We start from the raw sequence: 16,068 nt of genomic DNA on the forward strand, positions 1-16,068 counted from the left end.
CTACTGAATAGTTTTGTTCATTGTGTGTCAAAACTTTTTTTCTGCTTTGCTTTTTTGCCATTCAAATATGTGTTTGCACATCTGAGTTTGTTTTTCTCTGTGTGTTTTCATGACAGTTCTCCTGGCATTTTTGGCACTGCAGAAATGGCATCAGGAGGCACCTCTTACTCACATTGGTGACTCATAGATCAGATACGTTTCCAAAGCAAGCAAGATCCAGCCCAAAACCCACCGGAACACGGTGGCTAAGCATACATTTTTCATTCCGTTCTGTTCTGTGTGTGTGTGAGGGCAATAAGCATGTTGTTCTGCCTTGTGTGCTTTTCAGGCAGCCCATGCTGAACCTCTTGAAGCTTCCTCCAAAAATCATGGCACCAAAACAGGCTGCGGCTGCTTTCTTCTCTGGAACGACTGTTTGTTACTTTAATGGAAACCATGGCGTGTGTTTTTGTGCATTTTTGTGTGAATGAGCCGTCTGGAGCAGGCCACCTTCGTGAACTTTGACTTGTTGTAAGTGATGCTTAGCAATACACTCGGGTCATTGGAAGTGTGACGCTTGTAAAGCAGCATGCAAATGTTTTTTTATACCTGAAAAACAAGCTGCATCGTGACCCCTATGTTTGAGGTGCAGCCTAACAGTGACTTCTCTGTGTTTTCTGTTGAGTTCTGTTGGTAGGGCCCGGCTTTGGTGATCTGGCTCTTAATTGCTACTGTGCGAGCTGCAGAGGCTCCACCACCAAACTGCTTCTCTCAGCAGGTTTTTACAGGAAGAGGGGGAGGACAGCGCCCATTACATCCAGTGGTTCAGCCTAAAACCCACTTAATATTTCCTTTTCTCAAACTTCTTTCTTGCTTCTCTCTTATTTTTTAGGTCCAGCTCTATATCTCCTGCCAAGTAATGACATTTTTGGGGATCTGTTCTGTTACGTATCTTGTTTACCTCTTTTCTCCTGTAGTGTGCTGACCAACCCTTTTTTCCCATATTCAAGCTACTATTTGCATAACTGTCACTTTGAAAAGAACATTTCTTCTCCACTCTGCCCAACCTTCCCTTGTTTCACTTGCCAAGGTGGGCTGGGTCCAATCTCCTATGCAAATTCTGTGGTCTTTTTCATCCCTATCTTCCCTGGGAGCAAAAAAAACAGCTGTTTCCTGGAGGGAGAAGCCTAAATAAATGGCTTCTTTAACAAAAAATGTCAGGGTTGTTCCATTGCAGGACCCACACTCCAGGAACTGTGCTGGTGCCCACTCCTTTCTGTGACGCTTGGCAAATGCATGATGTGGGATCAATGAAAATGACCACAGGCTTTCCCTCCAGTGAGGGGTCATCGGAAAAGTGCACTAGCCGCATTTTGAGATACTTGTACTTTACTTGAGTATTTCAAAATGTTGCTTTCCCTCTACAGTTCAGAGGTAAATGGTGTACTTTTACTCCACTACATTTATTTATTACCTTTAGTTGCTAGGCAGATTAGGATTAATGATGGTAAATATAATCTCCCTTAAATCAGACTTTAGTTCACCTGCAGTAAATCCAGCAGCTACCCTGCAGTATACAAAGCCATTCAAACTAGCTGCACCTTTAGCAGCTCTGAGAACACTTTAATGATCAATCATTATAAAACATATCAGAGATATTATTCTGAAATGGACCAATCAAACAATGACTACTTTTACTGTCGCTACTTTAAGTACATTTAGAGGAGAGTACTTTCTACTTTCACTGGAGGAACATTTAGAATACTTTTACTGTGACAGAGTATTCCTACACTCTGGTACTTCTACTTTTACCAAGGCCTGAGTACTCCTCCCACCTCTCCACATGTCAGCATAGGTTGTTTGAACATTAGGTTCCATGATGCTCTTCCATCACCGAAAATAATTTACTCGTAACTGTCACAAACACTCATTCATTCAGAGGAAGACATATGTGCTTAGAGTCAGGAGGGAAAAGAGGGGGTGGGGGGGGTGTAATCTTTTTCTTTTTTCTTAACATATGACAACGTGGGAGGAGTTCCCTCAGTCAGTTTTTACAAGCTGTTGCTTGCAGCTCACTCCACAAAGCGTGGGTGAGAGCAGAAGGAAGATGAGAGGAGAATGAAGGTGGGAACTGCAGCTGCCTAGCCGGGAATGAAGGCGCAAGAATGCCCTGTGAGACGGTGTGGAGGCCCCGCCACATTTACGCACGAAACGAGTGATTTACTGTGAGGGAATCTGAAGAAGAATCGGATCATCGTCCTTTTTGCTTGAGAAAGAACAGGTTTGCTTCAGAAGTTGTCTTCACTAACCAGCAGAGATGAGATTGAACTTTTGGATACTCCGAGGCTGGATAACATGCATCCTGGTCACCTTTTACGCACAGGTAAAACACTGTTCTGCTGATACAGGTTATTGTCCTGATGATAACATTAGGATTTGCATTTAATAGTCACACATTGATAAATACTTTGTTGCAACTTTTTTTCTCCTATTCATACTTTTTGAAGCTGTCAAGTTTAAAACTGATGATCATTATGGTTTTTGTTCGCCAGTATATGGAAAATATGGTATGTGAGAGTAAACCAGAATGTGTCATCACGTCAGATGATTGGTAGGAAGAAAGAGTGGAATGGGGGTTGGCTTTTTACGCCCGGACACTGACTGGAAACAGTTTTGTTTTGGTGGAGTCCAACTCCCCTGTTCTCACCGCAAAAACGCTGCTGGCAACTGGATGCTGTTATCCCTTTACCCAGCATACTTTCCCGGGTCCTTGGGGGACGGACACGGGCCAAGTGGCTCACCAAGAGTCCTATTAGCTCTTCCAAAGTGAGACAACAAGGGTCCTGCAGAGATCCAGAAAGGAAGCCACTAAAAATAAAGTTATCCGAGGGTTTTATTCCCCTAGAAACAAGATTACAGCAACTCCTTCACGGTCATGCCAAAGACCATTGCGAGGCTAGAGGCACTTTTTTTTTAGTGATCATTTTCTTCTTTTTATGACAAAACATCTTAGTATTATGAGAGCCACAAGATGTCTCAGCTGATCCATGTTGGCCACAGATTAATTTGAGGTAGGGAAAGTGAATGTCCCATGGCATGTTGCTGTCCATATTGTTTAGTCCGAGGAGCTAACTCCGTCCAGGTGGAGCAGTTTATGAGATGTGGTTGCAGTGGTGGGACTGCTGGGCACCAGTGATCTGCCTGTTTGCCTGTGTTACCGTAAGCAAGCATCGTTATGACTCTGAGAACAGACGCTCTTTCTTCCCTTTTTTCCCCTTCTCTGCTTCACTAAAAAGTGTTGCAATAGATGATACCCCGGGAGGGCACTGCATCTTATCCATGCTGAGATCTAAGAGGTAAAATGGCACAGAGAAAGGAGTTTGTTCACGGGCAAATGCAAGTCTCATTTTTAAAGTAGTGGCCATGCCAGGAAAACTAGTCAGTGCGTAAAAGGGAAGACTTATATTGTTCATCTACACTTAAGGTGACACTGCAAACCTTTGGCTCTGGTTTGTTCCTGACTCACAATATCCCCAAAGAATTCCCCTTCATGTTCTTGGTTTTGAACCACTCCATCATTTTTCTTTCCAAGTGCATTTCTAACTGTCTGTGTGACATTGAGCAACACAAAATTACTTCAAGATGTAGAGATCTTAAAAAGTCAACACACCATGGATAAACAGAGTTTTGGTGGATTAATTTACCCGCCTGCAGACATGGCTCCTGTGCTTTTTAATAGCTGGTTTGTTTAGCCTCTCATGCATCTGACCATCTTTCTCAGACTCAATCTTCCAACAGCAACAAGTCCGCATGTCAATCATTCTCTTAATGATGGGCTTTGTCCTAACCGCATAGCTCCATCACATCACTGTCCATCAGTGATCAGTGGTACCTCAGCTTCAGCAATATCAGGCCTGCAGATCCATCTTGATTTTACTTAACAGACATTTAATGCATGAAAAAGCATGCTGTGTTGTGTGACAAAAGAGCTTGGTGCGGAGACAGGAGGAGGATTTAGAAGTGTCACGGTCTTTCTGCAAGTATTAACTATTTTTCTTTGGAAAATTGTATTACATTTTGTCTTTAGCCTCTCAAATATTTAAAAGTCCTGTTTTCTCTGTTTAAAAGTCATATTAAAGTGAACATCTTCGGGTTTTACACTGATAAAACAAGACTTCTAGAACTGGAATGGATTTGTATTATTATCTCTGACATCTGACCGAACTATTGAGCAGTGTGAAAATCACAAACCGTTTTTAAGATCAGACGATGCAGAGAGAAATAATTCACACCGTCTTAAAAAACCACAACCAGTCAAGTTTATCTTGGAAGGTGTTAAAATATCCTTAGTTATTGCGGGTGGCATTTCAAAGGAATTGTTTGAATGCCTCCTAAAGAATGATTTACATGTGCAAACGTTGTTCAAAGATTTCTATGACGCTTTTACAGCGCCTTATCGTGGCAAAAGGTGATACTGGTTAGAGTCACGCTGTGCTTCCATTGGCTCCGGGCCAACAACCGTTATGCAAATTCTCTGGAGCGTTGACAGCAAAAGGAATGTGTGAGGGGATCCCAACACTAGGGAAGGATAATCAAGTTATGGACCACAAAGCTAGCAACATATTTTACAGAAAAGGGTTTTACTGAGTATCAGGGAAGCAACAGGACGCGTAAAGCCCTTTTTTGCCCTCTCTATTTTCATCCATTTCCCTCCTCCTCTGTTAGACTCACATTTAAACAGAAGTGCACATTTGAATCCATACGGCAGATAAAGTTAGCTTTGAGGTCGGATGATCTATCTTGACCGTCATGATAACCTATAATCATATAGGGTGGATCAGCTCTTTTCCTCTTATATATATTTAGTGAGTTGAAAAGCATAACTGGGACCAAATGTTTAGATGTGGCGGTCACAGAAATACAATTCCCAGCATTCCTTTGGCTTCCTGTGCACTCTGGCCCAGTTGAACAGATTGACCACCACTTGCGTCTCCACATCTCTGCCTTTCTATCTAATCCACCTATGGTCCTGCTCCAACAAGAACCTCTCCATGGGAACCTTCCTTCCTCGTGTGACTTGCCTCTGCTGCAGCACATGGTCCTCATTAGTGCTGCGGTCCGAGCTCGGAGCGCTGTGCATCATTATCCCTCCGCCTGATGCTAAAGCATAGGCTCTTTATGTGTGAGAGGCTCAGTGGAGGTAATTAAACATTTGCCAGTGTTCGTGTTGTGCTGCCTGAGGCCTGACGAACAGACAGTGAGACTAAACAGGGTATAACATGGAGGTGTGAGAAAGACAGGGAAAGAAATAACATGGGAAAGAGGACGATGGATCATATTACAGTCAGACTAATTTTCTGTTAAAAGAAACTATGTAAATATTTGAGGAAGGTTCAAATTTAGAGATAAGGAAGTGTTCTAAGTTTTAGACAGGTGAAGACATTTGAACGAGATTAGAACAAATGACGTCAGACTAGATATTCTTCATTGATCCCAGTTGTATTGCAGACAAGGCATTGCACATAAGTTACAAATCCAAAACTAAACATGAATACACATACCAACCAGTAATTGTGGCTTTTGAGAGAGCAGGAGGATGTATTAATTAGTGTAAATAACTGAGTTAATGTTTAATTTCATGGGAAAACATCTCAGGATTGCTGAATGAGAAAAAGCCTGAGGTCAGAGGATGCAGTCCAGCCTATAGGTTGTGTTTTTCTACATTTATATAAAGATGCTGTGGCTTTGGCATAGCTTCTGTCATAACAGCCAGATTCTGTAATTCAGCAATGTGGTATAGGAGTTCACCCGCTGCTAATTTAAGGTGGCTGGAGGGTGTGTACAGTAGGCGTGTGTGTGTGTGAGAGCCTGCACTGCTTACCTTTGTGGCTTTTTCACTAGAGTTCCCATTTATGTTTTAAATAAAGCACAAGAGCTTAACTGTTCACTTTAATCTCCCCTGGTGCAAGAACTCTGGTACTCCATGTTATGCTACATCTTACCGTTGAATTAGAGCAGGAGATGTAGCCGTATTATACATTAGAATACATTTAATTCACTATTAACAGCTGCCTCAAGTTCTGTTCATCTTCTCAGCATTATTCGGGATGCTGCCAAGTGTTAATTAATTCGAGTCAGCTAGAGTTGATCCATTAAGTTGCATTTGGCTCTTTTTATGAAGCCTTACTGGAGTTAGGGTTGATGGTTTGGAGGGTGTGCTGTGGTCAGGTGCTTCTGAGAGTGTGGAAAGAATTCCTGGACTCGTCTTGGAAAAGTTTTAACCATCCTCTTCCTCTCATTACTCACCGCCATCTCAAAATATCAAGAGTGGATTTGAAAGATGAACTGAAGAGGATTGGTGTCGGAAAGCGTGGCTTGATTTGAGGGAAATAAATGTAGGTGTTTTTCTATACATGATAACAAAACCAACTCTCTGTCTTGATGTTGTTTTAGAATGGGTCCTCAAAATCTGCCAACCAGTGTGATGATCAAACATATTATTTAAAAGGCTCCTCCAGATGCTGCAAGAAGTGTCCACCAGGTAATGACACACACACACACACACACACACACACACACACACACACACACACACACACACACACACACACACACACACACACACACACACACACGGATCAAATTAAAGAAGAAGGGGTAGCACAATGCATATCTGGTTTACTCAATGGAGGAAGCATAACATAAAAATAGATTTCCATTCACAAAGATCCTGGATCAAAAGAGGAAGGATGTTTAAAAACAGAACATATTGGCTTAAAATAGCTCAGACGTGCACATGTTTTGACACACACACACTCAATTTCTGTTGACATTTGACCCACTAGATGTACTTCCTTCTTCCATCAGGCTTTTAGTGGTTATGTATGGCGTGCTAACTCCATCTGTTTCTTCCTCCCTCTGTCTCTTTCTTGCTCCCTTTTTTTCTGTTTAGGCTTCCATGTGTTTTCCGACTGCACTGATTCCGAAAGCACTAAATGCAGAAAGTGTAACAGCGGTGAATACCAGCCCGACTGGACCGATGAAAAGCGCTGTCTTCAGCAGAAGATCTGCGACGCACGTCAGTACCTGCAGTCTAAAGATCACACATTTAAAAAAGATAATTCCTCTCAATGATGTGGTCTCTCCTTTTCAACGCCAGATAAGGGTTTCATGAAGAGGCGTGAGAACCCAGTGGCAGAGGAGCCGTGTCGCTGCCGCTCCGGCCGCCAATGCCATCCCATCAACTGCGAGTTCTGTGAGAAGATACCCACCTGCGGCGCTGGATATGGACTGGAGGTGGACCCAGGTGAGACACACTGACACACACACCTCAAACTATTTCAGCGATGTCACTTTACTTTACTGAAATGTCTGTCATTATGTATAGAGTCTACTAACGAGAGGAAGACATGTGTTGCCTGTCAGAAAGGCTTCTTCTCTGCTGAGAACAGTGCCGAGCAGTGCAAACAATGGACTAGGTAAGTGTATATATTCCAACACACACATTTCTTAGCCTGAAATCTTTTGGTGTTGTGAAGGAGACTGCAATTAGGTGGCTGTTTTCCGCCTCACCAGCAGCCAGCTGTTATGAGTAACACACACACCACTTCCCCTGAAACCCTGACCAACCACTGCCAGTCGGATTCTTAATGATGAAGATGACAAAGGATATTCTTTTTCTCTCCATCTGTTTCTCTTCTCTCCTACGTCACTGCAGATACAACCGCAAAGGCGGACAGATTGACGTGTAAAATGTAGAGAGAGAAGAATTGTCGGGTTGTAACTCTGTTCTTGTGATTCCATCCTCTCTTCTAGTTGTAATGCTGAGGGCAGGAGTGAAATGCATCCAGGCAGCGCTCAGGCAGATGCGGTGTGTCGACAACGTGTCTCTGGTAAGACATGGATGCTGCTGACTGTCAGCGTGCAGAGCCAATTAAATGCATGTTAAACCAGTCAAAATAAAGATACACTTTTCTTGTGCCAATATAAGAAGAGAGCATCTGATTTATTGTCTTTGGTGACAGATATAAATGACTTCTTGTATTTGGTTAGACTTTTATTTATGGTAGCCCTGAGAGATTTTTTTCTCTGAGAACTTATTGATTGTTGCTGTAATACATGTTTTGTCCACAAGAGGCTGAAGTGCACCACTACCCCGTTCTGAACCGTTTTAAAGTTCAAAACCTGTGTATCTATTCATGCACACTACATTTAAAGTGCATACTACTGTGTTAGCAGGTTCGCTAACACTGCTGTCAAGTTCATTACTGTAGGACAGCTGTTTCCATCGATGAAAAACCTTTTCTGCAAATCTTATTAAAATGGATCACAAGATATATTTTCTCACTTGCCTCTCAGGCCTTCTGTATTTATGATTGACAGTTGATGTATAGTATAAAGACAAGCTCTGACCTCCTCTTATTACAGGTGCAGCCCCCTCCTGGGTGATAGTTTCTGTTCTGTCAGTCATCACGGTCCTGTGTCTCCTCATCCTACTCCTCTTCTGCTACAAGGACAAGCTGAAGTTACTCTCTGGTAGGTCCCAGTCATGAAGTTTGAAATGCTCCTCTGGCCGTGACGTTTTTTTTTTAAGGTTGCATTTGAATCAGTTGTATTTAAATATACGTTTGGTTTCTATTTCTTTTTAGTAAACCTGCGATCCTGCGTCCAGAATCTGAAGAGGACTAGGATTCAACAGGTGAAGTGGAATTTCAGTTTTTTGAAAGTGATCCCACCCACTTATTAGATAATCTATGAACTATATGATTAACAATTAGGAACAATATAACATATGACGTCTATTCTTAATGGTGTAGGGTTTGCAGAATCCCATATGTCTCACTGTTCATGCAAAGAAAAGCAGTTGTTTACAAATGTCCTTTGTTGGTTTCTGTTGTTCTAGGAGACCTTGGCCCCTCTTTACCAAAGTGGAGCAGGAGGAGGCCACAAATCTACTCCATGTGAGATGACTAGACTCGTATGCCAAGCACCCCACAGCCCGGCTGATGAATTCCAGTGCACCTTCCCCTCCTCTGTCCCCGAGGTCAAGGTCTCCCTGCCCTTCACGGGGGAAATGACGGAGGAAACGGGGACCAAGGAGAAGACAGTGATGGAGGATCAGAGTGAAGGGTCTGGGGAGCCAGAGGAGGTGTCAGAAGACGAGGAGATTGTGGCTGCGTCTCCTCTTCTGGCAGGCTTGTGTGTGTGTGTCATTCCTGTTCGCGAGCCCCTGGAAGTAGGGGAGAATGAGGACTGTAGTCAGGCGGTCAGCCCCGGGACTCCAGGAACCTGCTCCTGTGGAGGGCTGGACGGAGACTGGGAGAGCGGGAAAGAGGAAAAGAGCGATCCAGCGAATCCAGAAAAGATGGTTTTGTCTACTGGTGTGGCATCTCTTGTCTCGCTTTCTCCTCCACCCCTCCCCAACTCTTCTCAAATCCCTCCTTCCACTCCTGAGCTCTGCCTGCCATTGTCTCAGGCTCAGGTGAGACCAGAGTTTAAACCTCACCTGTCTGTCAGCTCGCTGGTTAAACAGGAGGACTTACACAGACTGAAAAGTTCAGACTCCACTTTAACAGACACTTCGGTCAGCCCATTGCTGACTTCCTCCTCTGTGGGAAATCTCTACCTGGACAAGCCCCCTGAGACCTCCAGCCTAGAGCAAGGCCAGGGACTGTCCTGGGGGGACAGCAGGGGAAACAAGCTCTCCTCTGGGGATGCGGACCTGGAGTGCTCACCTGAGAGCCTCCACAGTCAGCTGACTGAGCCAACTCCTACCTCAGGTGGGTCTAAGTAAAGCTCAAAGAGGGTTAGTCTACTATCAGAGAGGCCTCTATAGAAGCCCTTCTCTGCCGGAAACTCATAGGGACAATTCAAATGAAAATACTAAGTTGAGACACTATGAGATAATGATTGATAATATATAATAAAATAAAGATCTTATCTTATATAACCTTATATAATACTATTTGAAACGTATTAGAAGTCAGATGTATTAGATACAGAGTCTATCGCTATATTATACTTTTGACTGATTTGTATTTTATTAATAAAGAATCCTTAAACTTAATATTGTATTTAATCTTAGTAGTATATTCGATCTAAATACATCATTAACAGTCAAAAAGTCACTTTATGGTCTACTCGTGCTTCTGTTCTACACTTGTATTGTATCATTTTGAGTTTCATAGCTGTGATTAAGTCATTAGTCACTATTTTCACTTATCACCACATTATTTGGTTTGTTCCTTTTTTCATGGAACCTCCCTCCTTGTTACCCATGGCGCCAATGGGTTTCCATACAACTGTGTGTTTATTCCCCGAAAGTCAAACAAAGTATTTTTAGCTCTCTTTGGGGGACACACAGATCCTAAGGAGCTACATATCTCCTGGATATTTCTTCCTATGTCCACCAAATTATGTCAAAGGAAAATGAAATGCACAGCGGTTGTGTGTTTTAAAGATAATGGCTCCTAACGGAGACTGTGTGGCCGCAGTTGTGTTTGCCAGGTGGATTCTTTGTTCTGTGTTTGTGCAGGCGGTCACCACCGTCTTGCCACAGGGTCGTACCCATACATGATTTGATATCCAGCAAAGCAGCGCTCTCTCCGCAGAGTAGGTGGGACTGTTGACCAAAAATAACAAAGTGTAATTCATGTTGGTTTAAATGGAAAGTTTTCAGCCCCATTGTTGAGTTAGTATTGTTCTCACAGAGACCGTTACACTCTGCCAACGAGAAACGTCTCCGGGAAACGGATTGTGGCTCAAACACTGAGGAGTTATGGTTAGCACAAAAGCAGTATTATCAGAACTGATCGGGTGTTATTAGGTGACCAAGGTGAACGCAACGTATAACAGAGGATTGGTTTCACAAGACAAGACGTTTACGTGATTCTGAAATCTGTTTTATTAAAGACAGCTTTGACAGTCAGACCTCAAATGTTGGGGGACCACACATGAAGCAGGAATAAGATATGTGAGTGTTTGATGAGCTAGTGAACCACCAGAACCGCTGTGTGTGTGTGTGTGTGTGTGTGTGTGTGTGTGTGTGTGTGTGTGTGTGTGTGTGTGTGTGTGTGTGTGTGTGTGTGTGTGTGTGTGTGTGTGTGTGTGTGTGTGTGTGTGTGTGTGTGTGTGTGTGTGTGTGTGTGTGTGTGTGTGTGTGTGTGTGTGTGTGTGTGTGTGTGTGTGTGAACTTTGCCATCTACAAAGCTCCTGTTTACCCAGAGTTCCATTGGGTTGCGCAAAGTGACCGCAGCTTTAAGTGAAGCAAGATGTGCGCAGCTCGAGTAATACTTTTATAACCCTGCCCACCCAACAAAACACACACACACACACACACACACACACATTTGAAGAGCTTTTTTTACTCTCACTGATGACTGGATCCTTTAATTACCCTCCAGCTTGCCTGACATCAACACCGTTTCCCATCATGCAGTAATACCTGGTGATTAAATGGACCTTTACCGGACTGTTTCTGTTTGTCTTGCAGGCTTAACATTCTGATGGAGATTGGGGGGGTGGGGGTCAATGCATTTGTTGAAGGACACTCAGCAGCAGTAATGACCCACATATATATTTCACTGGTTGAGCATTTAAACTGGCAGCAGTCCACGCAAAATGGTCGAGATGTTGGGAAGAAGTGTACACAATTGTGGTTAAGATTGAACAAGAGAGGGTTCAACTTCAGGCGTTGGTTTGAATCCCTGTCAGTAGACTGTATTGTTACATTTTCTTGGGCATCCAGAAAAATCAGCTTGCTATTAAGAAAGCATAAACAGAAGAACCCAAGCAGATTCTTCAGAGCTTTGTTTTCCAAGTTGTGGTTAAACATATTTTCGAACTAGACCTCTCAGAGTGGAGTTCCAGGAAAGGCTGTCAGATTGGGAACACAGAGAGACACACACTTTTCGAGTGTGTGTTTGTTTATGTCTGCCTGTGCAACTTTTAAGGGCTATATATGTTTTATGGTCTGTTTAGGTGTGTCTACCAGAGCCTGTTTGCTTACTTTAACTGTGATTATGCTTGTATATGTATATGTGTATGCATGAGGCGTGAGTCACAGAGGGTCGGCTTGTAAACTCAGACAGGCGGCTGATAAAATAGGAACCAGAGGCTTAACGTGGTGAGAGATGGCTTTCAAAACAATACAGACGTTTATTTCCTAATTCACCTGGTTGGCTGAAATCCGCTAATGCACGGTACAAGGACATCAGTGTATCAAGTGTGTATGAATGTGTGGCACGTAGCACATTTTAGACTTACAAATAAAGTGGAGATAAATCATGGAAAGTTATTTCTGGAGAAATCCGCTACAGTTTTGGACAGGAATAAAGGTGGGCCAGAGTTGAGCAGCACTTTATGTAATTTATTCAGCTTTGTCGGTAAAACCAGAAACCCTTGATAAATGACTTGTTTTCAGAGGTCTTTGGTTTCTCACGCTAAGAAGTGCTGGACTCGAATAAGGCTGAAAGGATGTGATATGGCGGTCTGTGTAGCTGTGGCCTCGCTGTGGTCATTCTGCATGGTCATTACACCCACTGTCCATTTGTCATCTAAGGTTAGCCAAGATAGAGTCCCCTCTTGACAGACAATGTGAATAGGGGTGTGTGTGTGTGTGTGTGTGTGTGTGTGTGTGTGTGTGTGTGTGTGTGTGTGTGTGTGTGTGTGTGTGTGTGTGTGTGTGTGTGTGTGTGTGTGTGTGTGTGTGTGTGTGTGTGTGTGTGTGTGTGTGTGTGTGTGTGTGTGTGTGTGTGTGTGTGTGTGTGTGTGTGTGTGTGTGTGTGTGTGTGTGTGTGTGTGTGTGTGTGTGTGTGTGTGTGTGTGTGTGTGTGTGTGTGTGTGTGTGTGTGTGTGTGTGTGCGTGCGTGCGTGTGTGTGTGTGTTTTCTCTCGGCTTATTTTGTGAAAACAGGAAGTTATGACTGTACCATAAATATACGTATTTCCACACATTTTCCAATAAGACTCCTCAGAAAGTGAGTGAGAAAATGCCCTAAACCTGTATTGTCTCAAGTGGTTGATTATATAGAAGTCTATGAAAAATGACCAGTAAACACTTTCCTGACACGTTTGTACTCTGACACCAGTCTGGTTAAATGCAAAACGCCAATAGTCCCCAAACCAACGAGTGATCACACGGCGACGTCTACTTTTTATACAAAGTCCATCAAAACCATACCCTTTTAACTCTCTTGTATCTGAATCTTTTTACTACTTCTCACAATCTCTTACTTTTCTCCCTCCCTCCCACAGGTCAGGTTTCTGGGAACCACAACACCACCTTCATCTCCAGCGGTCAGGTGATGAACTTCAGCGGGGAAGTCATCGTGGTCTACGTCAGCCAGACGTCTCTGGGCAGTGACGGCTCGGGGCAGGACGCTGCCTTCGGGAGCCCCGTCCAGGAAGAGGCCAATGAGACGGCCCTGTTTTTCCAGAGCAGCCTGAGGTCACAAGGAGACTCAATTTCCCAGAACACCTGGCAAGAAGAGACACTGCCGGTCCAGGAACTGACTGAGGAGCGGCCGCTTGGAAAGTGAAAAGGGAGACCAATGTCTGTTTCTACCGTCAGTACAGTGATCATCTCAATCAGTTAGACTTTCTAAAAGTTAAAATGTCTGAGATCTTAGGATCCAAAACACATTACAAAAACTAGAGAATAAAAACACGTAGTGCCCAGCTTTAAACAAGGACAGGAAGGCTGTCAATAAAAGTGAAGCGGAGCAGAGAGCTCCTGTGGATGTGGAGCGATCGATCTATGCCCACATAATTAGTTCAGACTGTAATCTCCTTTAATTTGTCCATTTCTAAACATTGGTCACTAAATCTTTTAGTGTTTTTATTCTTGGGATGTCTGCTTGCTTTTTCAAATGGAAACCCCCTCCCTTCCAGACAATGACGGGGATTTTTTTATTGGGAATTGGATTTGAAACTTCAGTCTGGAAGAACGTCATGTTTCCTTATTGTTTTATGGAAATAACAGCTGGCTGTTGATTTAAAGGAGTTAGAACAGTTATTATTTCCCACCTTCCATCATTGTCTAAGTTAAAGTCTGTAGAGTTCTGCTTTTTTACTGCTCTTACTTTGACATTTGGATGATTTCAAGAGTTTCCTTTGCATACAAAATATCCACCATGTGGAAATAATTGTCTATGCACTCACGAGATCATGCCATAAAAGTAAATATTTTTATGTAATGAAATCCAATCTACATGCTTCATTAAGAAGTGGCGTTTCACTGAGTGAATGTTTCTCTTTCTGGTTTGCAGGGTTTGACAAAAGCTAATTTACAGACACAGCCAGTTTTGGTACGATGCTTGTTTATCCCCAAAGTAGAGATGTGTTTTATTCTGTTCTATTGCACCACAAGTGCAGTGTGTGTATAAGGAAAAAAAATGCTATGCATTTGATAAGCTATTTGATTACTGGTTTGTTTTGTTTCAATATGTTTTAATGTGCAAGCATTAATGAAGAAAAGTGAAATGTCTGTTTATATTTTAATTCATTTCACAAAGTTGATTGTGTATGTATTATTTCAGCAAATGCATATGGCATCAATGTATGTAAATATTCTAAAGAAGGGTTTGTGAAACAAGAATTCTCTTTGTGCCTCCTCATTTGATTTGAGGTGTGAATGAGATTTGAATGGAGCCTTTAACAGCATGCAGAACACACTGTAGGAGTTTCAAGGGACTGTTCAATTACAACCTCGCCATATATATATATGCAGCCTTAAAATTATCATGTGCAAACCAATCAAACATTTTGCAATGAATGACTGAAAGAATACTTTGTTGGAAATTAAATGTGTTTTGCATCTAATCCTTTAAGGGATGGCTGCTATCCTACATTCTGTGGTTTCTCTCCGTCAGCTTTCCTATTCTGGGTTCAACAAATTACAATGAACGAGTCATTTATCTCCTCGGGATGATCTATAATCTTCGGAAAGCTAATTACACATGTGGCACGGCCTCTCTTTGTCCCCATGTTGACAGACAGACAGGCCGCCTTTCATCAGGCGCTGGATGGCGAGCAGCTGCGAGGGGAAACCAAGCTCAGAGTCAGAGCGGCAGCGTCACACAGAGACCACATGAGAGAGGCTGGCAGCATTCATTTAGGCCTGGTTTGGGTCAGCAGAAGTGTGTGTGTGTGTGTGTGTGTGTGTGTGTGTGTGTGTGTGTGTGTGTGTGTGTGTGTGTGTGTGTGTGTGTGTGTGTGTGTGTGTGTGTGTGTGTGTGTGTGTGTGTGTGTGTGTGTGTGTGTGTGTGTGTGTGTGTGTGTGTGTGTGTGTGTGTGTGTGTGTGTGTGTGTGTGTGTGTGTGTGTGTGTGTGTGTGTGTGTGTGTGTGTGTGTGTGTGTGTGTGTGTGTGTGTGTGTGTGTGTGTGTTTTCTCAGCTTATTTAATGCCTGTTTGTGAAAACAGGAAGTTATGACTAGCTTTCACATGGTTTACATGAGACCTGACCCAACACAGAACCTGACTGTAGGTTTAAATGAGTCCCCCCCTCTCTCCCCCTCCCTGTGAGAGAAAACAGTCCTTCATTTCACTGAACACTGGCAGACAGTCCTGAGTGACTGCATGCTGCTACAGACTGCCACCTACTGGCAACTGTATGGTAGGAGTAAACAAGGCATCAGTTGGTCAAATCTTTGAAAGCAGGTCCTTTATTGACTCATTAAAGTTGATTTATTTTTAAGCGTTAAAGAAACACGTTTGTATATTGATGCATAATAGGCTGGAATTGGACCACAAAAAATCACCAGTCTGCAAGAAATGAAACGTTTGGTTGTCAAAAGGTCCTTAAAGAAAACCCCCACAAAGTTAACATGTAACCCCCGTCCTTTGTTAAAACGAAACCTACTCCCTTGGTTAGCGGTCTGATTGAAACACATTTTTCACCACACACACATACTTTAAATGCTGATGAAATAAAAACAACCCCTGAAGAAAGGGAGGAAGGAAAAAACCTTTGAGGATCGGATTAAGTGTGACGGTCGTTCCCAATCAGAAATCAGGCTAAAAGCCTCACTTCCATCAGCCAGGTGATAGTTTAGAGCTTCCTGTGGAAAGCACCAGAAAACCCACAGTGGT

General features: G+C 43.0%; 1 protein-coding gene across 1 annotated transcript; it reads left to right on the forward strand.

Moving 5' to 3' along the window:
• Positions 1-1,650: 1,650 nt before the first annotated feature.
• On the forward strand, positions 1,651-14,824 carry tnfrsf11a (tumor necrosis factor receptor superfamily, member 11a, NFKB activator). Its single transcript, XM_063873947.1, has 10 exons — positions 1,651-2,362; positions 6,433-6,520; positions 6,932-7,057; positions 7,139-7,285; positions 7,367-7,457; positions 7,795-7,871; positions 8,407-8,514; positions 8,628-8,677; positions 8,882-9,758; positions 13,233-14,824. The coding sequence occupies exons 1-10, from the start codon at positions 2,297-2,299 to the stop codon at positions 13,514-13,516; spliced, it is 1,914 nt and encodes a 637-aa protein (XP_063730017.1). The 5' UTR covers positions 1,651-2,296; the 3' UTR covers positions 13,517-14,824.
• Positions 14,825-16,068: the final 1,244 nt, after the last annotated feature.

The sequence above is a fragment of the Eleginops maclovinus genome, chromosome 21 (genome assembly GCF_036324505.1).
Source record: "Eleginops maclovinus isolate JMC-PN-2008 ecotype Puerto Natales chromosome 21, JC_Emac_rtc_rv5, whole genome shotgun sequence".
NCBI lineage: Eukaryota > Metazoa > Chordata > Actinopteri > Perciformes > Eleginopidae > Eleginops > Eleginops maclovinus.